This window comes from Mobula hypostoma, chromosome 11 (assembly GCF_963921235.1).
Source record: "Mobula hypostoma chromosome 11, sMobHyp1.1, whole genome shotgun sequence".
Taxonomy (NCBI): Eukaryota; Metazoa; Chordata; class Chondrichthyes; order Myliobatiformes; family Myliobatidae; genus Mobula; species Mobula hypostoma.
This window is the reverse complement of record NC_086107.1, coordinates 22,511,983-22,531,766: the sequence shown is the minus strand read 5'-3', so window position 1 is coordinate 22,531,766 and position 19,784 is coordinate 22,511,983. Positions and strand designations below refer to the sequence as shown.

The 19,784-nt window shown below is 41.9% G+C and overlaps 1 protein-coding gene across 1 annotated transcript in view; it reads right to left on the bottom strand.

Moving 5' to 3' along the window:
- ano3 (anoctamin 3) overlaps window positions 1-19,784 on the bottom strand; it is a 350,806-nt gene that overhangs the window by 152,248 nt on the left and 178,774 nt on the right. Inside the window, exons 11-12 of the mRNA XM_063063091.1 lie at window positions 12,550-12,671; window positions 4,277-4,411 (exon numbers count right to left, since the gene is read on the bottom strand). Coding sequence (XP_062919161.1) covers window positions 4,277-4,411; window positions 12,550-12,671 — 257 coding nt within the window. The remainder of the gene's footprint in view (window positions 1-4,276; window positions 4,412-12,549; window positions 12,672-19,784) is intronic.

The window sequence follows — 19,784 nt, the reverse complement described above, 5'->3', positions numbered from 1 at the left end:
CCACTTCTGACCCCTCTATGAAGACTGGTGTGTGTTCCCTCATCTTACCCTTTCTGACGTCCATAATCAGTTATTTGGTCTTACGGACGGTGAGTGCAAGGTTGCTGTTTCGCCACCTAGCTGATTTACCTCTATGCCATCTCGTCACTGTCTGAAATTCTGCCAACAATGGCTGCATCATCAGCAAATTTATTGATGGCATTTGAGCTGTGCCTAGCCACACAGTCATAGGTGTAGAGAGAGAGGAGAGCAGTGGGCTATTGGTTAACAAGTCAAATTTCCAGCTGCAAAGGGAGGTACAGAGGCCCAAGTTCTAGAGCTTTTTGATCAGAACTGTAGGAATGATTGTGTTACAGTAAATGCTGAGCTGTAGTCAAGCAACAGCATTCTGACATGGGTATTTATGTTGTCCAGATGATCCAAGGCCACGTGAAGAGCCAATGAGATTGTTTTCACCATAGACCTACTGTAGTGATAGGTAAATTGCAGGCGGGTCCAAGTCCTTGCTGAGCGACGAGTTAGTTCTAGTCATAACCAACCCCTCAAAGTACTTCATCACTGTAAGGACTACTGAATGATATAGATCACCACATACTACCCTGAGATTCATTTTCTTGCAGGCATCCACAGTAGAATAAAGAAATACAATGGAACCAATGAAAAACTACACACAATCAAAGATTAACAAATAACCAATGTGCAAATGAAGACAATCTGTGTAAGTACCAAATAAATAAATAGCACTAAGAACATAAGTTGTAGAGTCCTTCAAATTGAGTCCATAAGTTGTGGAATCAGTTCAGATTTGAGGTGAGTGAAGTAATTCCCACCGGTTCAAGAGCCGGTGAAGGATTGGTTGGAAATCTCTTGCATAAGTGCAACTTCACTAGAATGAAGAAAAAGGAAACTTTTCTGCTATGCCAGGTGCATAGTATCTGTGAACTACCTGGAATCTGCAAAAACGACAGTGGCCTCCAGTTACGGGGTGCATTTAGAATTAATATAGTGCAAAACGTGAATTGTTTTCAGGTCTTTTTACTGATTCAAGTCTGTGATAAATATGAGATTATGGATTAAGAACTAAAAAGGTGGAATTTGCTTTGAAAGGGTAATAGTTTTGAGTAATAATGCAACATAAAAGATCACTGAAGCATATATGATGCAGATTTCTTTTGAATCCATTGACAAGTTTCAGGATCAGAATCAGGTTTAAAATCGTCAGCATATGTTGTGAAATTTGTTAACTTTGCGGCAGGAGTACAATCCAATATATGATAAATATAGTAAAATAAAACTGAATTACAGTAAATATATATACAGTGGTGCTAGAAAGTTTGTGAACACTGTAGAATTTTCTCTATTTCTGCATAAATAAAAGGAGGAGAAGATGGCGGCGGTGAATGAATGATATCTGTAATCTGTCAAGTAGGGGACTGTGCACAATTCTGATTTGATGGAGATGGACGTGAGAGTACGGAGGAACATCTGGAAAACTTCTGAAATGCCCGCTTCGCTGCCGCTGCTACTGTGTGGTAACCGGAATCTCCAGAGCAGAAGGCCCCGAAATCCTCGGCTTTGCGTGTTTCAGCAGCCGGGGTGAGGTCGAAGGCGCTCAGCAGAGGATGGCGCTCGGGAGGTTGTATCGGAGGGGCTGGTTGGAGGCTCGAAGTTTTCGGATGGATGGGCTCAGTGTCGGCTGCTTCCAAGGCATCGGCAAGTTGATGGTGCCTGGAGGTTTATGGCAGGGAGTTTCTCCCTTTTGCCGCCTGCTATCAGGGACTTGGGAGTCAATCGACTCAGGGACTTTGAGACTATTTTTACCGCGCCCATGGTTTGCTCTTCATCAAATTATGGTATTGTTTTGCACTGCTGTAACTATATGTTATAATTATGTGGTTCTGTCAGTGTTAGTCTTTGGTTTGTCCTGTTTTCAGTGATATCACTCCGGAGAAACAATGTATCATTTCTTAATGCATGTATGCATTTCTAAATGACAATAAAAGAGGACTGAGTGTTCTGATAATCTAAAATATGACCTAAAATGTGATCAGCTCTTCACATAATTCCTAAAGCTAGATAAAGAGAACCCAATTAAACAAATAACTCAAAAACATACCTGTTCATTTACTTATTGAGAAAGATGATCCAATGTTATACGTATTTGTTGGAAAAAATATGTGAACCTTTGCTTCCAGTAACTGGTGTGACCTCCTTGTACAGCAGTAACTTCAACCAAACGTTTCCGGTAACTGTTGATCAGTCCAGCACCTCAGCTTGGAAGAATTTCAGGCCACTCCTCCTTACAAAACTGCTCCAACTCTGAGATGTTAATGGGCTTCCTTGCATGAACTGCTTGCTTCAAGTCCTTCCACAGCATTTCTGTAGGATTAAGGTCAGGACCTTGATTCGGCAATTCCAAAACACAAATTTCCTTCTTCTTAAACCATTTTGTTGTTGATTTACTCCTATCCTTTTGAACATTGTTTTGTTGCTATATTCAACTTCTATCAAGCTTCACATGTCAGACTGCTACCCTGACATTTTCCTGTAAAATATCTTGATACAATTTTGAATTATTTGCTCCATCAATGATTACAAGCTGTCCAGGCCCTGAGGCAGCAAAGCGGTCCCAAACCATGCTTCACAGTTGGGGTGAGGCTTTTGTGTTGGTGTGCAGTCATTTTCCTCCAAACATAGCAATGTGCATTTCTGCCAGAAAGTTCAACTTTTGTCTCATCTGTCCACAGAACATTGTTCTAGAAGCATTGTAGAACATCCAAGAAGTCTTTTGCAAACTTGAGAGGTGCAGCAACGTTTTGTTTTTGTGACTTCCTCCATTGTGTTCTTCCATGAACACCATTCTTTTTCAGTGTTTTTGTTATAGTGAGCACATGAACAGAAACTTTAGCAAGTTTTTGAGAATTCTATAGGTCTTTTCCTGTTACCCTTGGGTTCTTTTTCAGCTCCTTCAGTATTGCATGTTGTGCTTTTGGCGTGATCTTTGCAGGATGCCCACTCCAAGGGAGGGTAGTAACAGTACTGAGTTTCCTCCAATTGTAGACAATCTCTCTTACTGTGGACTGATGAACACTCAGGTCTTTAGAAATGTTTTGTAGCCTTCTCCAGCTTCATGCATTTCTACAATAATTCTAATGAGGTCCTCTGAAAGTTGTTTTGATTAAGGCATGGTGCACATAACAGATCTTTCCAGAGAAGAGCAGGCTCTGTCAATAACTTGACTTTGTGTGTGCGTGTGTGTGTGTTTTCCAGGACAGGACACCTCTACAACCCACACCTCCAATCCCATCTCATTGATTGGAACACCTGACTCCAAAGAGTTTTTTCCTCCAAACATAGCAATGTACAAAGCATTACCCCAGAGGATTACATACCTTTTCTAACAAGTATATGTAATATCAGATCATTTTTCTCAATAAATAAGTATAATGTTTTTGTATTATTTATTTAGAATCATAGAAATCTACAGCATATTCGGCCCACAATGCTGTGCTGACCATGTACTCTAGAAAATACCTTACCGCAATGCCCTCTATTTTTTCTAAGCTCTATGTCTCTTAAAACACCCTACTGTATCCACTTCTACCGCTGTCGCTGGGAGTGCATTCCACACACCCACCACTCTGTGTAAAAAACTTATCTCTGACATCCCCCTTGTACTTCCTTCCAAACTATACCCCCTCAATGTTAGCCACTTCAGCCCTGGGAAAAAGCCTCTGGTGATCCACACGATCAATGCCCCTCATCATCTTATACACCTATATCAGGTCACCTCTCATCCTCCATCGCTCCAATGAGAACAGGCCATGTTTTCTCAACCCATTCTCATAAGGAATACTCTCCAATCCAGGCAACGTCCTTGTAAATCTCCTCTACACACTCACTATGGTATCTACATCCTTGCTGCAGTGAGGTGAGCAGAAGTAGGTGAACTATTATGCATAAATAGAGACAGTTCTACAGGGTTCACAAACTTTCTAGCACAATTGTATATATATATTAATTAGTTAAAATTAAATAAGCAGTGCAAAGACAGAACTTAAAAAGAAAGTAGCAAGGTAGTGTTCATGGGATTCTGGAGACCAAGAGGGAGATGGCAAAACAAAATTTGTCGATGAAGAACCAGACAAGGCATTTTTACATTGCCTTAAACCTTCTGCTTGGAGATCAATATCCACTGTTCACAAAGTTCAAATATTAATAAAACACAGGTATGAAATGTTCTTTGGAAAGCTGAAGAACTGCAATGTTCACCTACCTGACTTGGCTGTGGTCGGCTGTAAGTAATCCATAAAGAAATACAAGCACCCCAACCAGGGCAGCAGGGATAAGCATCCCGGTGTACCATCCCAACCAGGCAAAGTACAGGCCAATCTTCTCACCAAAGTATCGCCTACACAGAGTGAGGCAAAAGCATTAGCATGGCTTAACACTCTACCGTGTTCTTCTGTAAAATCCACTGGAGATCTATTTACTTTAAAAGGGCATTAAACATTGAATATTCAACTTTACATTAAAAAAAGGTTTAAAAATGTATTCAGATTGGTGCTGTTAAACATATTATACAGATGTGTCTGCTTTCTCCCTTTGAAAGAACATCAAGGGCAGCATAAAACATGCTGATGTGACTATCTGGCACACCTAGTCCTACTAACGGGGATGAATTTCCAGACAATGGTATGGTCAAAATCTAAAATAATGTTGCTCACAATAATAACATCCTGAAGTATTTTTTTTCAATAATTAAGTTGAACAATCATCGAGCATTTATCCCCTTTTGAGGAAGGAAATATTACAATCGCGAAAGACTGTGGAACCTCAATGTACACAGTATTAGAGATCTGTGACATCAGTCAACATCTGCTAGATTGGCTCTTTACTAATTATGACATCAAACGGTTTACTGGGATAAGTTTCACTAGATTAGGAGACATTGGACAAACTTGCATTGTTTCCTCATGAGCATTGGGAGGCTGAGGGGCAAGCAGATCAAATGATACCTAATTATGAGAGGTATAAACAGCGTAGACCCTCAGCATTTTTCCCCCAGGATGGAAATATCAAACACTAAATGGCATAAATTTCAGAGAGAGAAAGTCTTGAAGGAAATTTATCTGACAAGATTTTTTTTTAAACACAGGAAGTGACAGGTGCCTGAAATCTTTTGCCAGGGGACGTGGAGGAAGCAGGTGTGATAGGAATGTTTAAAAGGCATTTAGACAGACATGTGAACAGGCAGGGAATTGAGGGATATAGAATATGTGAAAGCATTGTGAGCATTTAAATTGGCATCGTGTTTGGCACACATCACAGGAGGGGTCTGCTCCTGTGAGGAATGTTCTTTTCGTTTTAAGGTGAATTTTCAATCCATCAGATCCATGTCATTTCCCAAAAGAACAATTCCATCAGTCTTATAACCCACTCTTTTTATTTTCTTGGAATTTTGTCCAAAAACTATCACAACTTTGATTCTTCTTAGCCACTCACCGATATAAATTACAGTGGCCAGTTACCTACCAATGTATCTTTGGGATGTGTGAGAAAACTAGAATTATCAGTTGAAATACATGAAGTCTCAGTGAGAACATGCAAATTCCACACAACGAGTTCCCGAGGGCTGGCGTGAACCTGAGTCCGTGGAGACATAAAGGAGCAGTGCGAACTGCTACACCACTGTGATGGATCACTGTTTTTTAAGAGAATTGCACAGAATGCACCACTGTAATCTTGTGGAATTATTACACCATTATTTTTAGACAGGCAGTTACAAAGTCCCTGCACACTGACTCTGCTTAAATACTGCAGAGTCTAGCTGAAATCCAACATTTTTCAGCATCATCCAGTCTTCAGCTGTAACAAATGAATGTCCTTCTAGAGTTCTACATTGCCAAGTGTCTGAGTGCTTAGCTACTCTTCAAGATTTACAATTGCAAAAAGAATTTAGTTTCTTAGATCTTTACTTCATTATGAACCTTAATTTAGAACATAAAATGCAACAGCACAGTATATGTCCTTCAGCTCACAATGTCGTATTGACCTTTTAACTTACTCTAGGATCAATTAAACCCAACCCTCCTACAAAGCCCTCCCATTTTTCTATCATCCATGATCCATGAATTTAGCATAATGTCTTTTAAAAAGTCAGTGTAAATGTGTAAAATATCTGTGCCTCTGATTGCAAAGGCAATGCCTGAGCAATCAAAAATAGAGACTAAATATTACGAGTTGAAAATAGTCAGGTATGCCCTTAAATCCCCTTTCAAAGTTCAAAGTAAATTTATTATCAATATACATATATGTCACCACATACAACCTTGAGATTCATTTTCTTGCAAGCATACTCAATAAGTCTATAATAAAATAATAATCGTAATCGAATCAACTTGATGTTCGACCAGTGTGCAAAAGACAAAAATACTGTGCAAATACCAAAAGGAAAGAAATTATAATAATAAATAAATCAGCAATAAATAGAGAACATGAGATGAAGAGTCCTTGAAAGTGAGTCCACAGATGGTGGGAACAGTTTAGTGTTGGGCAAGTGAAGTTGAGAGAGGTTATCCCCTTTGGTTCAAGAACCTGATGGTTGAGGGGTAATGACTGCTCCTGAACCTGGTGGTGTGAATGCTGGGGCTCCTGTACCTTCTTACTGATGTGATGGCAGCAGGAAGAAAAGAGCATCTCTTGGGTGGTGGGGGTCCCTGATGATAGATGCTGCTTTCCTGCTATGTTTCACATAGGTGTGCTCGCTAGTGGGGAGTATTTGTGTTTGTCCAGTCAACAAAATATTGGTCTGATTGTTGGACTTAATTCCATTTTTCTCACAAGCCAATTCATCTACAGTCTAAGTTCTGCCAGACTCCATGGGGAATTTTCTCTCCAGCCACTGAGAAGACATTAAGTCTACACATACAACTGTCACTGAAGACATCCACTCCTCTGCCCGACACCACCTGATCTTGCTCCTCTACTCAGTCAGACAGCTTCACTCACTGTGGGGCAGTAGCTGCACGGCTGTCTCTCAGCTGCTGTAAGTTACCCCTGGTTGGTAGGTAAATGGTAAAATTTGGGTTTCGTTCAGTCTACAGCATAGAAGTAGGCCCTTTAGCCCATCTAGAAACATAGAAACAATAGGTGCAGGAGTAGGCCATTCAGCCCTTCGAGCCTGCAACGCCATTCAGTACGATCATGGCTGATCATCCAACTCAGAACCCTGCCCCAGCCTTCCCTCCATACCCCCTGATCCCTTTAGCCACAAGGGCCATATCTAACTCCCTCTTAAATATAGCCAATGAACCAGCCTCAACTGGCCTCAGTCTAGTCTGTGCTGAACTGTTATCCCTAGAAACCTGTTCCGTGCTCATTCATGACACTATAAAACCTCCACATTTCACAAGGCTGTAGAGCACAACAGCAGAGAAACAGGCCTTTCAGCCCATCTAGATGTGTCAAACTGCTATTTCCTAGTCTCCCATAGATAATCAGAAAGAAGTACAGCTTGATAGGTTAATTGCAGGGAATTGTAACAGTTTGGGACTACTGTGATATGCCCCTAGTTTGCAGGTAAATGGAAAAATCATGGAGAGAGGCAGGGTTTGAAAAAATGTGGGGAGAATAAATTGGGATTAACATGCATTAACTGTAAATTGGTGCTAGTTGGTTGGTACAAACTCAGGGGCGGAAGGGACAATTTCTGTGTTGAGGGGTTCCATGACTCTAGATTGAGAGAGGATAAACGGCAGCAAGAGTTTTCACCTTCCCTCGCCTCTTCCAAGCTCGTAAAATAATAGTCACTTTCTATCAACATGGAAAGATCTCAAAGCCAATATGTTACATCACACTAACCTCTAAAAGAATGAAAGTGAAAGCAAAGCTAATTCATCCTCAGCTCAATAAACGTGACAACTGGCGGAATAACCTTGAATAAAACTGTGGGAGGATAAACATATGTCATTGCGCTGGCCCTGAGGCTTATACAATGAGTATGTAAAGGTTCATAAGCAATGCATTACTGATGACTTCTCAGGGGTGTACGTATGAACATAATTGCTGCGGAGCTAACCAAGATCAGACCAGCCCTCACGGTGTTCAGAAGATGCAAAATAACTCACAAACAATTCTATGTCTCCATCATGTCCAATTGGTCAGAATTTTATTGCTCTATGAAACTGATTCAAATCAACTCTATTTATAAAATAACATCAGAGATGTATATTACTTTGCAACCTCAGCCATTGTAACGTAGGTGGAGAAATGACGGCAAAAATAGACAGAGCACATGTCAACACATAAATCACTCAACCACACCATAGCCTCACAGTGCAGGACATGAGTCCTTCATACTAACAAATAATATTTATCTTATTCGGGGAGGTTTAAACTCTTGCAATAAATAGCAGAATTTGCAAATTTTGAAGATCACTATAATATTTAGTTTACACCAACAGCTTAGCGCTCAATGCCAGTAAGACTAAGGAAATGAAGAGAAAAAAGTTAAGTGGGAGTGGGATGGAGAATTGAACCTTGGCAACCGGAAGCTTGTGGAGTGTTCCACAAATCCACAGCTGATTTTTTTCAGTCTAGGTATCACCACATCACAAGTACTGAATGCAAAACCCCAAACTGGAAGAAGCCCATCGCTGGTTCATCTAGGAGTACACTCTGGGTCCCAAGATGGGACATGAGATAAGGGTGTTGCACCTTCTATGGCAGCTGTTAAAATGCCATGAGAAGGAGACCGGTGGGTAGACAGGGAAGAGCAGGCCAGAGGGAATGGCTCCTTTGGAATGCTGAGAAAGGAAGGCAGCATTGATGGCCTGGTTGTGGAGGTGGAGGCTGCAGGAGCTGGAGAGAAATTTCACATCCTTTTAAGATGAGGACAAAGGGAATATCATCCTTGCTCTCACAGTGAGGATAGAGGGTAACAGCCAAACTATGAGAAACAGACGAGCAGCAGCTTCTTTTTTGATCGGCTTTGTACGGGCCAAGACATGTCCTATGAATTGGATTTAGTTTTTCAAGGAGGTGATGAAGGTTAATAATCAAGGTAGAACAGGGAATGTTGCCTACATGGATTTTAGTAAGGCATTTCACAATGTCCCTTATTGGAGGCTCATCTGTAATATTAAGATGCATGGGATCCATAGTGAATTTGCTATTTGGATTCTGAATTGGTTTGCCCACAGATGCCACAGGGTAGTGGTTGATGGGATTTACTCCAGCTGAAGGTTTGTGACTAGTGGTATTCTACAGGGATCTGTATTGGGACCTCGGTTATTTGTGATATACTTTATATAAATGACCAGTATGAAAAACTTCAATGGGTGGGTAGTAAGTTCACAGTCAATATGAAGCTTGGTGGTGTTGTGGGTAGTGTAGACAACTGGCAAAGAATATAGTGGATACAGATCAATTGCAGATATGGGCAGAGAAATGGCAGATGAAGTTTAGCCAACAAAAGTGAAGCGTTGCATTTTAGGAGATCAAATATATAGAAGGAGTATACTATTAATGGAAAGACCCTTAAAGGTGTTGATGCCCAGAGAGATCTTGGGGTCCAAGTTCACAGCTGCCTGAAAGTGGCTACATAGGCTGGTAGGGTTGATAAGTAGGCATATGGCATGCTTGCCTTTATTGGTCAAGGCACTGAGTTCAGCAATCTGGAAGTTATGTTGCAGCTTTACAGAACTCTAGTTAGTCTGCATCAGGAGCATTGTACACACCTCTGGTCACCCCATTATAGGGAAGATGTTGAGGCTTTGGAGAAGGTGCAGAGGACGTATAGCAGGATGTTGCCTGGACTAGAGGGTCTGTGCTATAACGTTAGGTTGGACAAACTTGTGCTGTTTTTCTGTAGCGGCAGAGGCTGGTGGGGAGAACTGCTAGGTATATAAGATTATGAGAAGCACAGACACAGCAGACAGCTGGTATCTTTTTCAACACACACAAAATGCTGGAGGAACTCAGCCGGTCAGGCAGCCTCTTTGGAAATGTATAAACAGTCGACATTTTGGGCCAAGCCCCTTTTTCAGGACTGGAAAAGAAGGGAGAAGCCACTAGAGTAAAAAGCCAGTATCTTTTTCCCAACGTGAAAATATCTAAGACCAGAGAGTATGCATTTAAGTTGAGAGGAGGTAAGTTCAGAAAGAAGAGCGGTGCAAGTTGATTGCTTTTCTACACAGAAAACTGGTGGATGGTCTAATGCACTGCCTGGGAAGGTTCTGGAAGCAAAGATGATAGATGTGTTCAAGACAGGCACATGAATGTGTAGAGATGGAAGGATATTGACAATGTGTAGACAGAGTGATTGGTTTTGTTGGGTACTTGGTTACTGATTTATTTAGTTTGGCACAGCATTGTATCTGAAGGCTTGCTCCTGTGCTTCACTGCTCTGTGTTCTAATTGTCAAAAGTCCAATCAATCTCAACAATTCCCACGACCATGTTCACTACACATCCTTGCACCCTGCTTTCTCCAAGCACTGCATTCCATTCTCACAGTTCCTCCATCTCCTTCAAATCCATTCTATTGATGAGACTTTCCACACTAACTCTTATGATGTCTCCTCTTTTTACTTTGGAAAGACGGATAACTCAGGGCATGGATCAATACCTGGAATTATGTTTCTGCAGCCATTAGTGAAACTTGGTTGCAGGAGGGGCAGGATAGTCAATGTTGTTCCATTGTTCTGCTGTTTTAAAAAGGCTCTAAACAGAAGCCAGGAAATTATAGGCTGGTGAGTCTGACATCAGTTGTGGAAATTTCATTGAAGGTATTCTAAGGGACCAGGTATATAAATATTTGGATAGATACGGACTGAGTCAGGGTAGTCAGCGTGGCTTTGTGCATGGTAGGTCATGTCTAATCAATCTTGTAGAACTTTTCGAGGAAGTTACCAAGAAAATGGATGAAGGCAAGGCAGTGGATGGTGTCTACATGGACTTTAGCAAGGCATTTGACAAGGTCCTGCACAGGAGGCTGGTCAAGAAGGTTCAGTAACTCGGCATTCAGGATGAGGATGTAAATTGGATTAGACATTAGCTTTGTGAGAGTAGCGAGACAGTGGTAGTAGAGGCTTGCCTCTCTGACTGGAGGCCTGTGCCTAGAGGTGTGCCTTTGTTGTTTGTGATAATGTGGTTAAATGGATCAGCAAATTTGCAGATGACACCAAGATTGGGGGTGCAGTGGACAGCTTTCAGAGGGAGCTGCATCAGCTAGAAAAATGGGCTGAAAAATGGGGTACAAGTGCGAGGCTTTGCACTTCGGTTGGTCCAACCAGAGTAGGTCTTACACAGTGAACAGTAGGGCACTGTTGAATGCGGTAGAATAAAGGGATCAGGAACACAGGTACAAAATTTGTTGAAAGTGGCATCACAGGTTGATAGGGTTGTAAAGAGAATATTTGGCACGTTAGCTTTTATAAATCAATGCATTGAATACAGAAGGTAGAGTGTTATGTTGAAGTTGTATAAGATGTTGGTGAGGCCTAATTTGAAGTGTGTGCGCAGTGTAGCTCACCTACCTACAGTAAAGAAGGTTGAAAGAATGCAGGAAAAAAATCACAAGGATGTTGCCTCAGTTTTTTGGAAAGATTGAATAGGTTAGGAGATTCTTTAGAATGTAGAAGATTGAGAAGAGATTTGATAGAGGGATACAAAATTATAGGGGTCTAGATAGGGTAAATGCAAGCAGGCTTTTTCCACTGAGGTTGGGTGGGACTACAACCAGAGGTCATGGGTTAAGGGTGAAAGGTGAGAAGTTTAAAGGGAAATGAGGGGAAACTTCTTCACTCGAAGGTTTATGAGAGTGTGGAATGAGCTGCCAACACAAGTGGTGCATGCGAGCACGATTTCAATGTTTAAGAGAAGTTTGGATAGGCACATGGATAGTAAGGATATGGAGGACTACGGTCCTGATACAGGTCAATGGGAGAAGGCAGTTTAAATGGTTTCAGCATGACTAGATGGGCTGAAGGGCCTGTTTCTGTACTGTACTTCTCTATGAAGTACCTTAAGTGTGCCTTCCCTTCTATCATAAAGATCATCAGGCTCTCAACTACACCGTCTCTACTCCCTGCAGTTTTGCTTGCCAATACTGATGAAAGAGCAAAGGCCAGAAACGTTAACAGATGATTTCTAGATGCTCCCTGATCTGCCAATCATTTCCAGTACATTTCTTTTTTATTATAGTAACTTAGGTGTTGTTCACCTCCAATGAAGGATGTTTACTTCACAGCTCTATATTTTTTACCTGTCTTGCTCTAGAAACTACAATATTGTTTCCACTTAAAATCACAGTCTAGTGTCTGATTACAAAAATACTGCTACTCAGCAATACAGCAAAGCAAACTTCCACATAATGTTTCATCAAGTTAAATCTAACATGATACACTACACATAAAAACTGTGAAATCCAAGCTAGTATTTATGATTTATATTGTCACCAAGACAGCACTGACAAATTGATTGTAAATAGCTAAAATAAACAGGTTTCAGGTAGAGTTACTACTTACATGAAGATTATCTCTCTCACCTGATGAGGTCCAATGGTTGGTACTTGTACCACATGCCCCAACGAGCCCAGCGCTCATATAGTAAATGCCTGTGATTAAGTGCGCCATGTGTTATGATCGAATGCCTGCTCTTGTAGCTTCCCTGTACAAAACAAAAATGAGTGTGTGAAGATCTCCCATAAATACAGATCATATTATAACACGGTGCCTAATCTTAGAAACATTATAAATGAAGCTGTCATATGCTCTGCCTCACTTCTCGAACGCTATAACACAGGATGAGGAGATGTCCTTTGTGGTCCCAATAACGTGCACTACAACATATGAAGGGAACAGAGCTGCAAAATAAAAGATGCCAAATGTGTAGAACTTAATTTTCAAAACTGTGATTTAAAGTGATAAACAATGGGATTGAGAAGTAGAAGGAAAAAGCCCAGCAGATTATAAATTTTGGCAGACGAGTGTTAGTACTCTGTGAAACTTTAAATCTGTACAAGCACAGTGGACACACACCATTAAAACCAGGTACCATTCAAAAAGAACCCTTTTTGCAGAGTATCTCAAAAAATAGTCTTAAGTTTTTAGGGAAATTAACATAAGGAGAATCACATTTAAATGAATTCGACCGTAGAAGTTGAAAACACTGCAGCTGGACATGAGTAATGGGCCTAAAGTGAAGAGCAATTGTGAAAAGCAGAATGTATTCATCAAGGTAGAGCAAATCATATCGTTTTGGCTTTAAACTTTAATTGCCACAGGCTAACTAAAATAATTCTGTTTTTCAGAGTTTAAAAAAAATTAAACAGTCTCACAGGAATATTGGAGAGAGAAGAGTTTAGAATACCATAATAATTTATGCAGCAGTTTAAACATGGTAAAATTACTCAGGATGTTTAAAAAGGAGTGTATTTAAACAAAATTAGCAATGCACTGGCTAAGTAGATAATTGTACATATGACTAAAAGCTGGGTAGAAAAAACAGATTTTAATACTTGGCTTAAAAGAGAAACAAGGTAGAACACTTGAGAGAATGCACTGAGGTAAAAGGGCCTCTTATTGCCATCAGTGATAAAACACTTTCATTTGGGGATGCTGCAGAGGTTAGGCTGGTGTAATATATCTGGAAGGAATTGTAGGCCTGGAGCAGGTCACAAAGATTGAGGGGATTAAAATGATGGAAGGGGTTGAAAACAGCGAGGGCAATATGCTTGCCATCTGGAGTTCAGCTCTGCGGGATTTAGTGAGGATGTGAACTGCATAATGGTGCACATGTAGCATCACAGCGGTGCAGCCAGTACACCTGTTACCCACAGGGTCATGATCAGCATTCAGCAGTGAAAACAGGCAACCACCCATGTCTGGATGTTGTCTCAGTGGTAAACCTCATTCAGGAATCCAAACAGCAGGCAACCAACATCTCCAACAACAGAGAGGGTTTAACCACCAATTCTTGACTTTCAATTGTATTACCATCAGCATGCCTTCGACCCCCAAGTTACTACTAATAGGAATCGTTAAGTACTGGGCCTACAGGAGCAGGATAAAATCCGAATATCCTGAGGTGAGTGACTCAGCTTCTGATACTCCAAAATGTTTATGTCATCTGAAAGGCACGAGTTTGGGAGAGTGAAAGAATACTCTCTACTCCCTATCAGCCTGGCTCAAACAATAAAGCTGCTTGAGATCCTGAATCACACTAAACATTCATTTTCTCCACACTGGTGTACCATGGGTACAATGTTTACCATGCAAAGTACTGCAGTTACTAAAGAAAAAGTTACTTCACCTGGCCCCCTCCTGTCGCACTTCCCAAATGCACGGTGTCTCCAAACACCTGCAGGTAACCCCCTCCCCGACATCAAATCATCCTGATTTCGGAATATAGTGCTGTTCCCCTGTCATCAATGCTTGCTTGAACAGACTCTCCAATGGATTTGTGGGAACACCTTCACTAGAATAACTGCAGTGGTCCAAGATGGAAACTACAGTGGTCCAAGATGCTGGCTCACCACCCACCATCTCAAGGGTAATTAGGGGTGGGAAATAAATATCACCACTCTGAAAATTGAATTAAGAAAATGGAACGTTATCTTGGATGGTAGTATAATGTCTGGCACAACACATTAAAGTACAAACGACCCGGGTTCAATTCCTTCCGCTGCCTATAAGGAATTTGTTCTTCCCTTAATCACATGAGTTTCCTCTGGCCACTCCAGTTTCCTCCCACAGTTTAAAGACATACTGGTTGATAGGTTAATTGGACATTTAAATTGTCTCATGATTAGAGGGGGGAGAGTGTGAGATGGAGGGGGAGGGGGAGAGAGGGAAGGGGAGGGGGAGAGGGAAGGGGAGGGGAGGGGGAAAGGGAGGGGGAGGATGAGGGGGAAAGGGAGGGGGAGGATGAGGGGGAGAGGGAGAGAGGGAGGGAGAGGGAGAAGGGGAGGGGAGGGGGAAGGAGAGGGGAAAAGGGAGGGGAGGGGGAGAGGGGAGGGGAGAGGGGAGGGGAGAGGGGAGGGGAGGGGAGGGGAGGGGAGGGGAGCGGGAGGAGGAAGGGGAGGGGAGGGGGAGAGGGTGGATGGTGGAGGGTGGGGAGAGTGGGGAGAGAGGATGGCGATAAAGGGGGGAAGGAGGTAGATAGGTAGGTAGCCAGATAGATAGATAGATAGAAGGAAACATTTTATCCCATGCAGCAGGCACAGTGCTATTGCATTAATGGTAATCTAACATAAATTTACAAAAGAGCTGACATACGAGTGGAAAATAATTGCTTTCATTAAATGATATGCACATGGAAAGTACTTAAAATAAAACAAATACTTTCAGCATCTATGGAAACTGAACCCAGCAGTGAATGAGTGACTGATTTCATGAGTTTCCAATGAGTTACAAATTAAACGGCAGTGTGACTAACATTGAATTTCATTGAGTAATACAATTGTGAGGAAACAGAGCTCAGTATATAAATAGCAACAGAGTAATGCCCCACGCCAAAAGAAACATTTATACATGATGAAATTATTTGTTACGACAAGTATTCTTTGGATGAGAACAGTAAAGGAATTGTGTAACAAAACTCCATCCTTGTCATTGTTTTGGATGCTGAGAATGAGCAAAAAGAATTATGAACAGAAAAGTGCTGAATTAAAATAATAATGTAAACCTTGTCATCAATACATGTATAATAATGATTAAAATCATGATACCAACTGAACCTTTCAAACGGATCATTACAAGGTTTTTGTACCCATTATTTCGTTTTACTTAAAGATACAGGGCGGCACAGGCACTTCCGGTCCACAAGCTGCCCTGCCCAGCAACCCACCTAATTAACAGCAGCCTAATCACAGGACAATTTACAATGGCCATGTCGCCTACTGACTGGTACATCGTTGGAATGTGGGAGGAGACCTGGAGCTCCTGAAGAAAACTCACACGCTCACGGGAAGAACTGACAAACTTCCTTCAGACAGTATCAAAATTGAACTCTGGACATTGGTGCTGTGAGCTGTAATAGTGTCACGCTAACCGCTACGTTATTGTAGTGCCCAAGTCTACAAGTCTACTATTAGGAACATATAGAACGTAGAATAGTACAGCACAGTACAGGCACTTCGGCCCACAATGTTGTGCTGACCCTTAAACTCCGCCTCCCATATAACCCCCCCCCCACCACCCTAAATTCCTCCATATACCTGTCTAGTAGTCTCTTAAATTTCACTAGTGTACCTACCTCCACCACTGACTCAGGCAGTGCATTCCATGCACCAACCACTCTCTGAGTAAAAAACCTTCCTCTAATATCCCCCTTGAACTTCCCACCCCTTACCTTAAAGCCATGTCCTCTTGTATTGAGCAGTGGTGCCCTGGGGAAGAGGCGCTGGCTGTCCACTCTATCCATTCCTCTTAATATCTTGTAAACCTCTATCATGTCTCCTCTCATCCTCCGTCTCTCCAAATAGTAAAGCCCTAGCTCCCTTAATCTCTGATCACAATGCATACTCTCTAAACCAGGCAGCATCCTGGTAAATCTCCTCTGTACCCTTTCCAATGCTTCCACATCCTTCCTATAGTGAGGCGACCAGAACTGGACACAGACTACTGGCAATCTGCTTAGACTGCAATTCTCTCTATCCTCTGATTTATTGTTTACTCCATTTTATAGAATTTAAGCCTGCTCCAGAAACATACAGAAATGAACACTTTAATCCATGTTACTGAGAACTTTTTGTAAGTTGCCTTATGAATAAATTTCCCAGAGGAACATTTAGCGCACGCCTTGTCGTGCTTTCACCAATCCCCTTTTCAAGCTCCACACTGCAGACATTTCCCAACAGAGTTTTCCCTCTACAAATGTCATTGCCCCAGCCTATCTTGAACAAGGGATGGCCTGAGAGCAATTGGATCAATAGGTCACAACATGCAATCTTCATCTTTAATTCTCACTCAGAGGAGGAGAATATCTGTGAATGGGGTGAATCCCACATTATTTAAAATATTCCTGCTGAATATGTGACTGTCCATTTCCATTTAAAGATGCCGCATGACCTGCTGAGCTCCTCCAGCAGCTGCTCTAGGTGGGATACATTAGAGATTACTAAAGATACTCAGCAACAAGTTGCAAAAGCAAGGCCATAATTTTCCAAACATAGATTAGTTCAAGACTGATGCTTGAAGTTTGGAACAGTGTTGTCCAACAAGAGGCACGAGACTAAACTAGTATAATAGATCAGTCAGATTACACTCAGTGATAGAGGAAATTCTAGAAACGATAATCAGAAACAGAATGTGTAGTCACTAGGACAAATGTCACTGGTTAGGAAAAGCTAACCTAGATTTGCTAAAGGCAAGTCATACCTCATTAACTTGATCAAAAAGTTCAAAAGTAAAGTTTATTATCTAAGTATGTATAGGTCACCATATACAACCCTGAGACTCATTTTACTGTGGGCATACTGTGACAAGAATACACATAGATGTTAGCTGTCCTGTGTGATCAGCAGTTGGTCTGCCACCTGTCTTCGGGAGAGAGAGAGATAAGGAAGACAATGGAGCAGCTTTGGAGATATGTAATGAAGGAACGGGAGAGAGAGCTGTCTAGAGCGGCTCCCCCTATGAACCCTGAACTGTTTGAAGTGATGGACAGGCGATCTGGAGATGTGTAATGAAGGGACGGGAGAGAGAGCTGTCTAGAGCGGCTCCCCCTTTGAACCCTGAACTGTCTGAAGTGACGGACAGGCGATTTGGAGATGTGTAATGAAGGGACGGGAGAGAGAGCTGTCTAGAGTGGCTCCCCCTTTGAACCCTGAACTGTCTGAAGTGATGGACAGGCGATACCCCAGCAGGGGGATAAAAAGGGACAGGTTCGCTTAGGCAAGACACACGACACCACGAGATAACGAGACCCTGGAAGTGGTGCCCCCCCCCACCGCAAGTGGCGGGAGTCGTTTGGAAGGCTGGTTGCGGAACCAAGCCTTAGACGCACAGGGTGGAAAGGTACGATCAGCGGGAACCCGGTGTGTGTCCACCCTCGCTTGGGTGCCAGGTTCACTGCAGAGGATCGACCGCATCTGGAGGAGGGGTCACAGTCGGTGACCTCAGGTGACATCACAAAGGACTCGCCCGAAAGCTGCTTGTGAGCAATATTGCAGGTGTGTGTGTGGAAGCCGTTTTGAATGATCATTCGTTCTTGTTCTCTCTCTCCTTCCCCCCACATTGTCCATCGCCATGGCAACGATTACTGCAAACTGAACTAAATTGAACTGGACTTTGTGTCACTTTGAAATTGGTCATTTACCCCTATACAACGATAGAGCTTGATTGATCCTGTTATCTTAATTCTATGCACATGTGTGTTTATCATTGCTGAACTGTTGCATTTATTATCCTTTCAATTACTGTGTTGCTTGTTTCTTTAATAAAACTTTCTTAGTTCTCGTAATCCAGACTCCAACTGAGTGATCCATTTCTGCTGGTTTGGCAACCCAGTTACGGGGTACGTAACAATACTTAGCAAATTTATAGATTATCTAAACAGGACCAATGGAAGATCAACTAGAGTGCAAAAGACACCAAACTGTGCAAGTTTAAATATAAATAAATAGCAATTGATAACAAAAAATGAGATGATGAGATAAAGAGTCCTTAAAGAGAGATCATTGGTTGTGGGAACATCTCAATGGATAGGCAAGCCAGTGTAGTTATCCTCTTTTCTTCAAAAGCCTACTGGTTGTGGGATAGTAATTGTTCCTGAACCTGGTGGAGTGAGTTCTGAGGCTCTTGTACCTTCTGCTTGATGGCAGCAGTGAAAAAATAGCATGGCCTGGATGGTGGATATGTCTGATGATAGATGCTGCTTTCCTACAATAGTGTTACATGTAGATGTGCTTAATGGTTGGGAGGGATTTACCATGATAGACTGGGCTGAATCCATAGAAAAAAACCATAGAAACCATAGAAAAAGCTACAGCACAGAAACAGGCCTTTTGGCCCTTCTTGGCTGTGCCGAACCATTTTCTGCCTAGTCCCACTGACCTGCACACAGACCATATCCCTCCATACACCTCCCATCCATGTATCTATCCAATTTATTCTTAGATGTTAAAAAAGAACCCGCATTTACCATCTCGTCTGTCAGCTCATTCCATACTTCCACCACTCTCTGTGTGAAGAAGCCGCCCCCTAATATTCCCTTTAAACTTTTCCCCCCTCACCCTTAACCCATGTCCTCTGGTTTTTTTCTCCCCTTGCCTCAGTGGAAAAAGCCTGCTTGCATTCACTCTATCTATACCCATCATAATTTTATATACCTCTATCAAATTTCCCCTCATTCTTCTACGCTCCAGGGAATAAAGTCCTAACCTATTCAACCTTTCTCTGTAACTGAGTTTCTCAAGTCCTGGCAACATCCTTGTAAACCTTCTCTGCACTCTTTCAACCTTATTTATATCCTTCCTGTAATTTGGTGACCACAACTGAACACAATACTCCAGATTTGGCCTCACCAATGCCTTATAGAACATCATCATAACATTCCAGCTCTTATACTCAATACTTTGATTAATAAAGGCCAATGTACCAAAAGCTCCCTTTATGACCCTATCTACCTGTGACGCCACTTTTAGGGAATTTTGTATCTGTATTCCCAGATCCCTCTGTTCTACTGCACTCCTCAGTGCCTTACCATTAACCCTGTATGTTCTACCATTTTTCCAGCTGGTCCAAGTCCCTCTGCAGACTCTGAAAACCTTCCTCACTG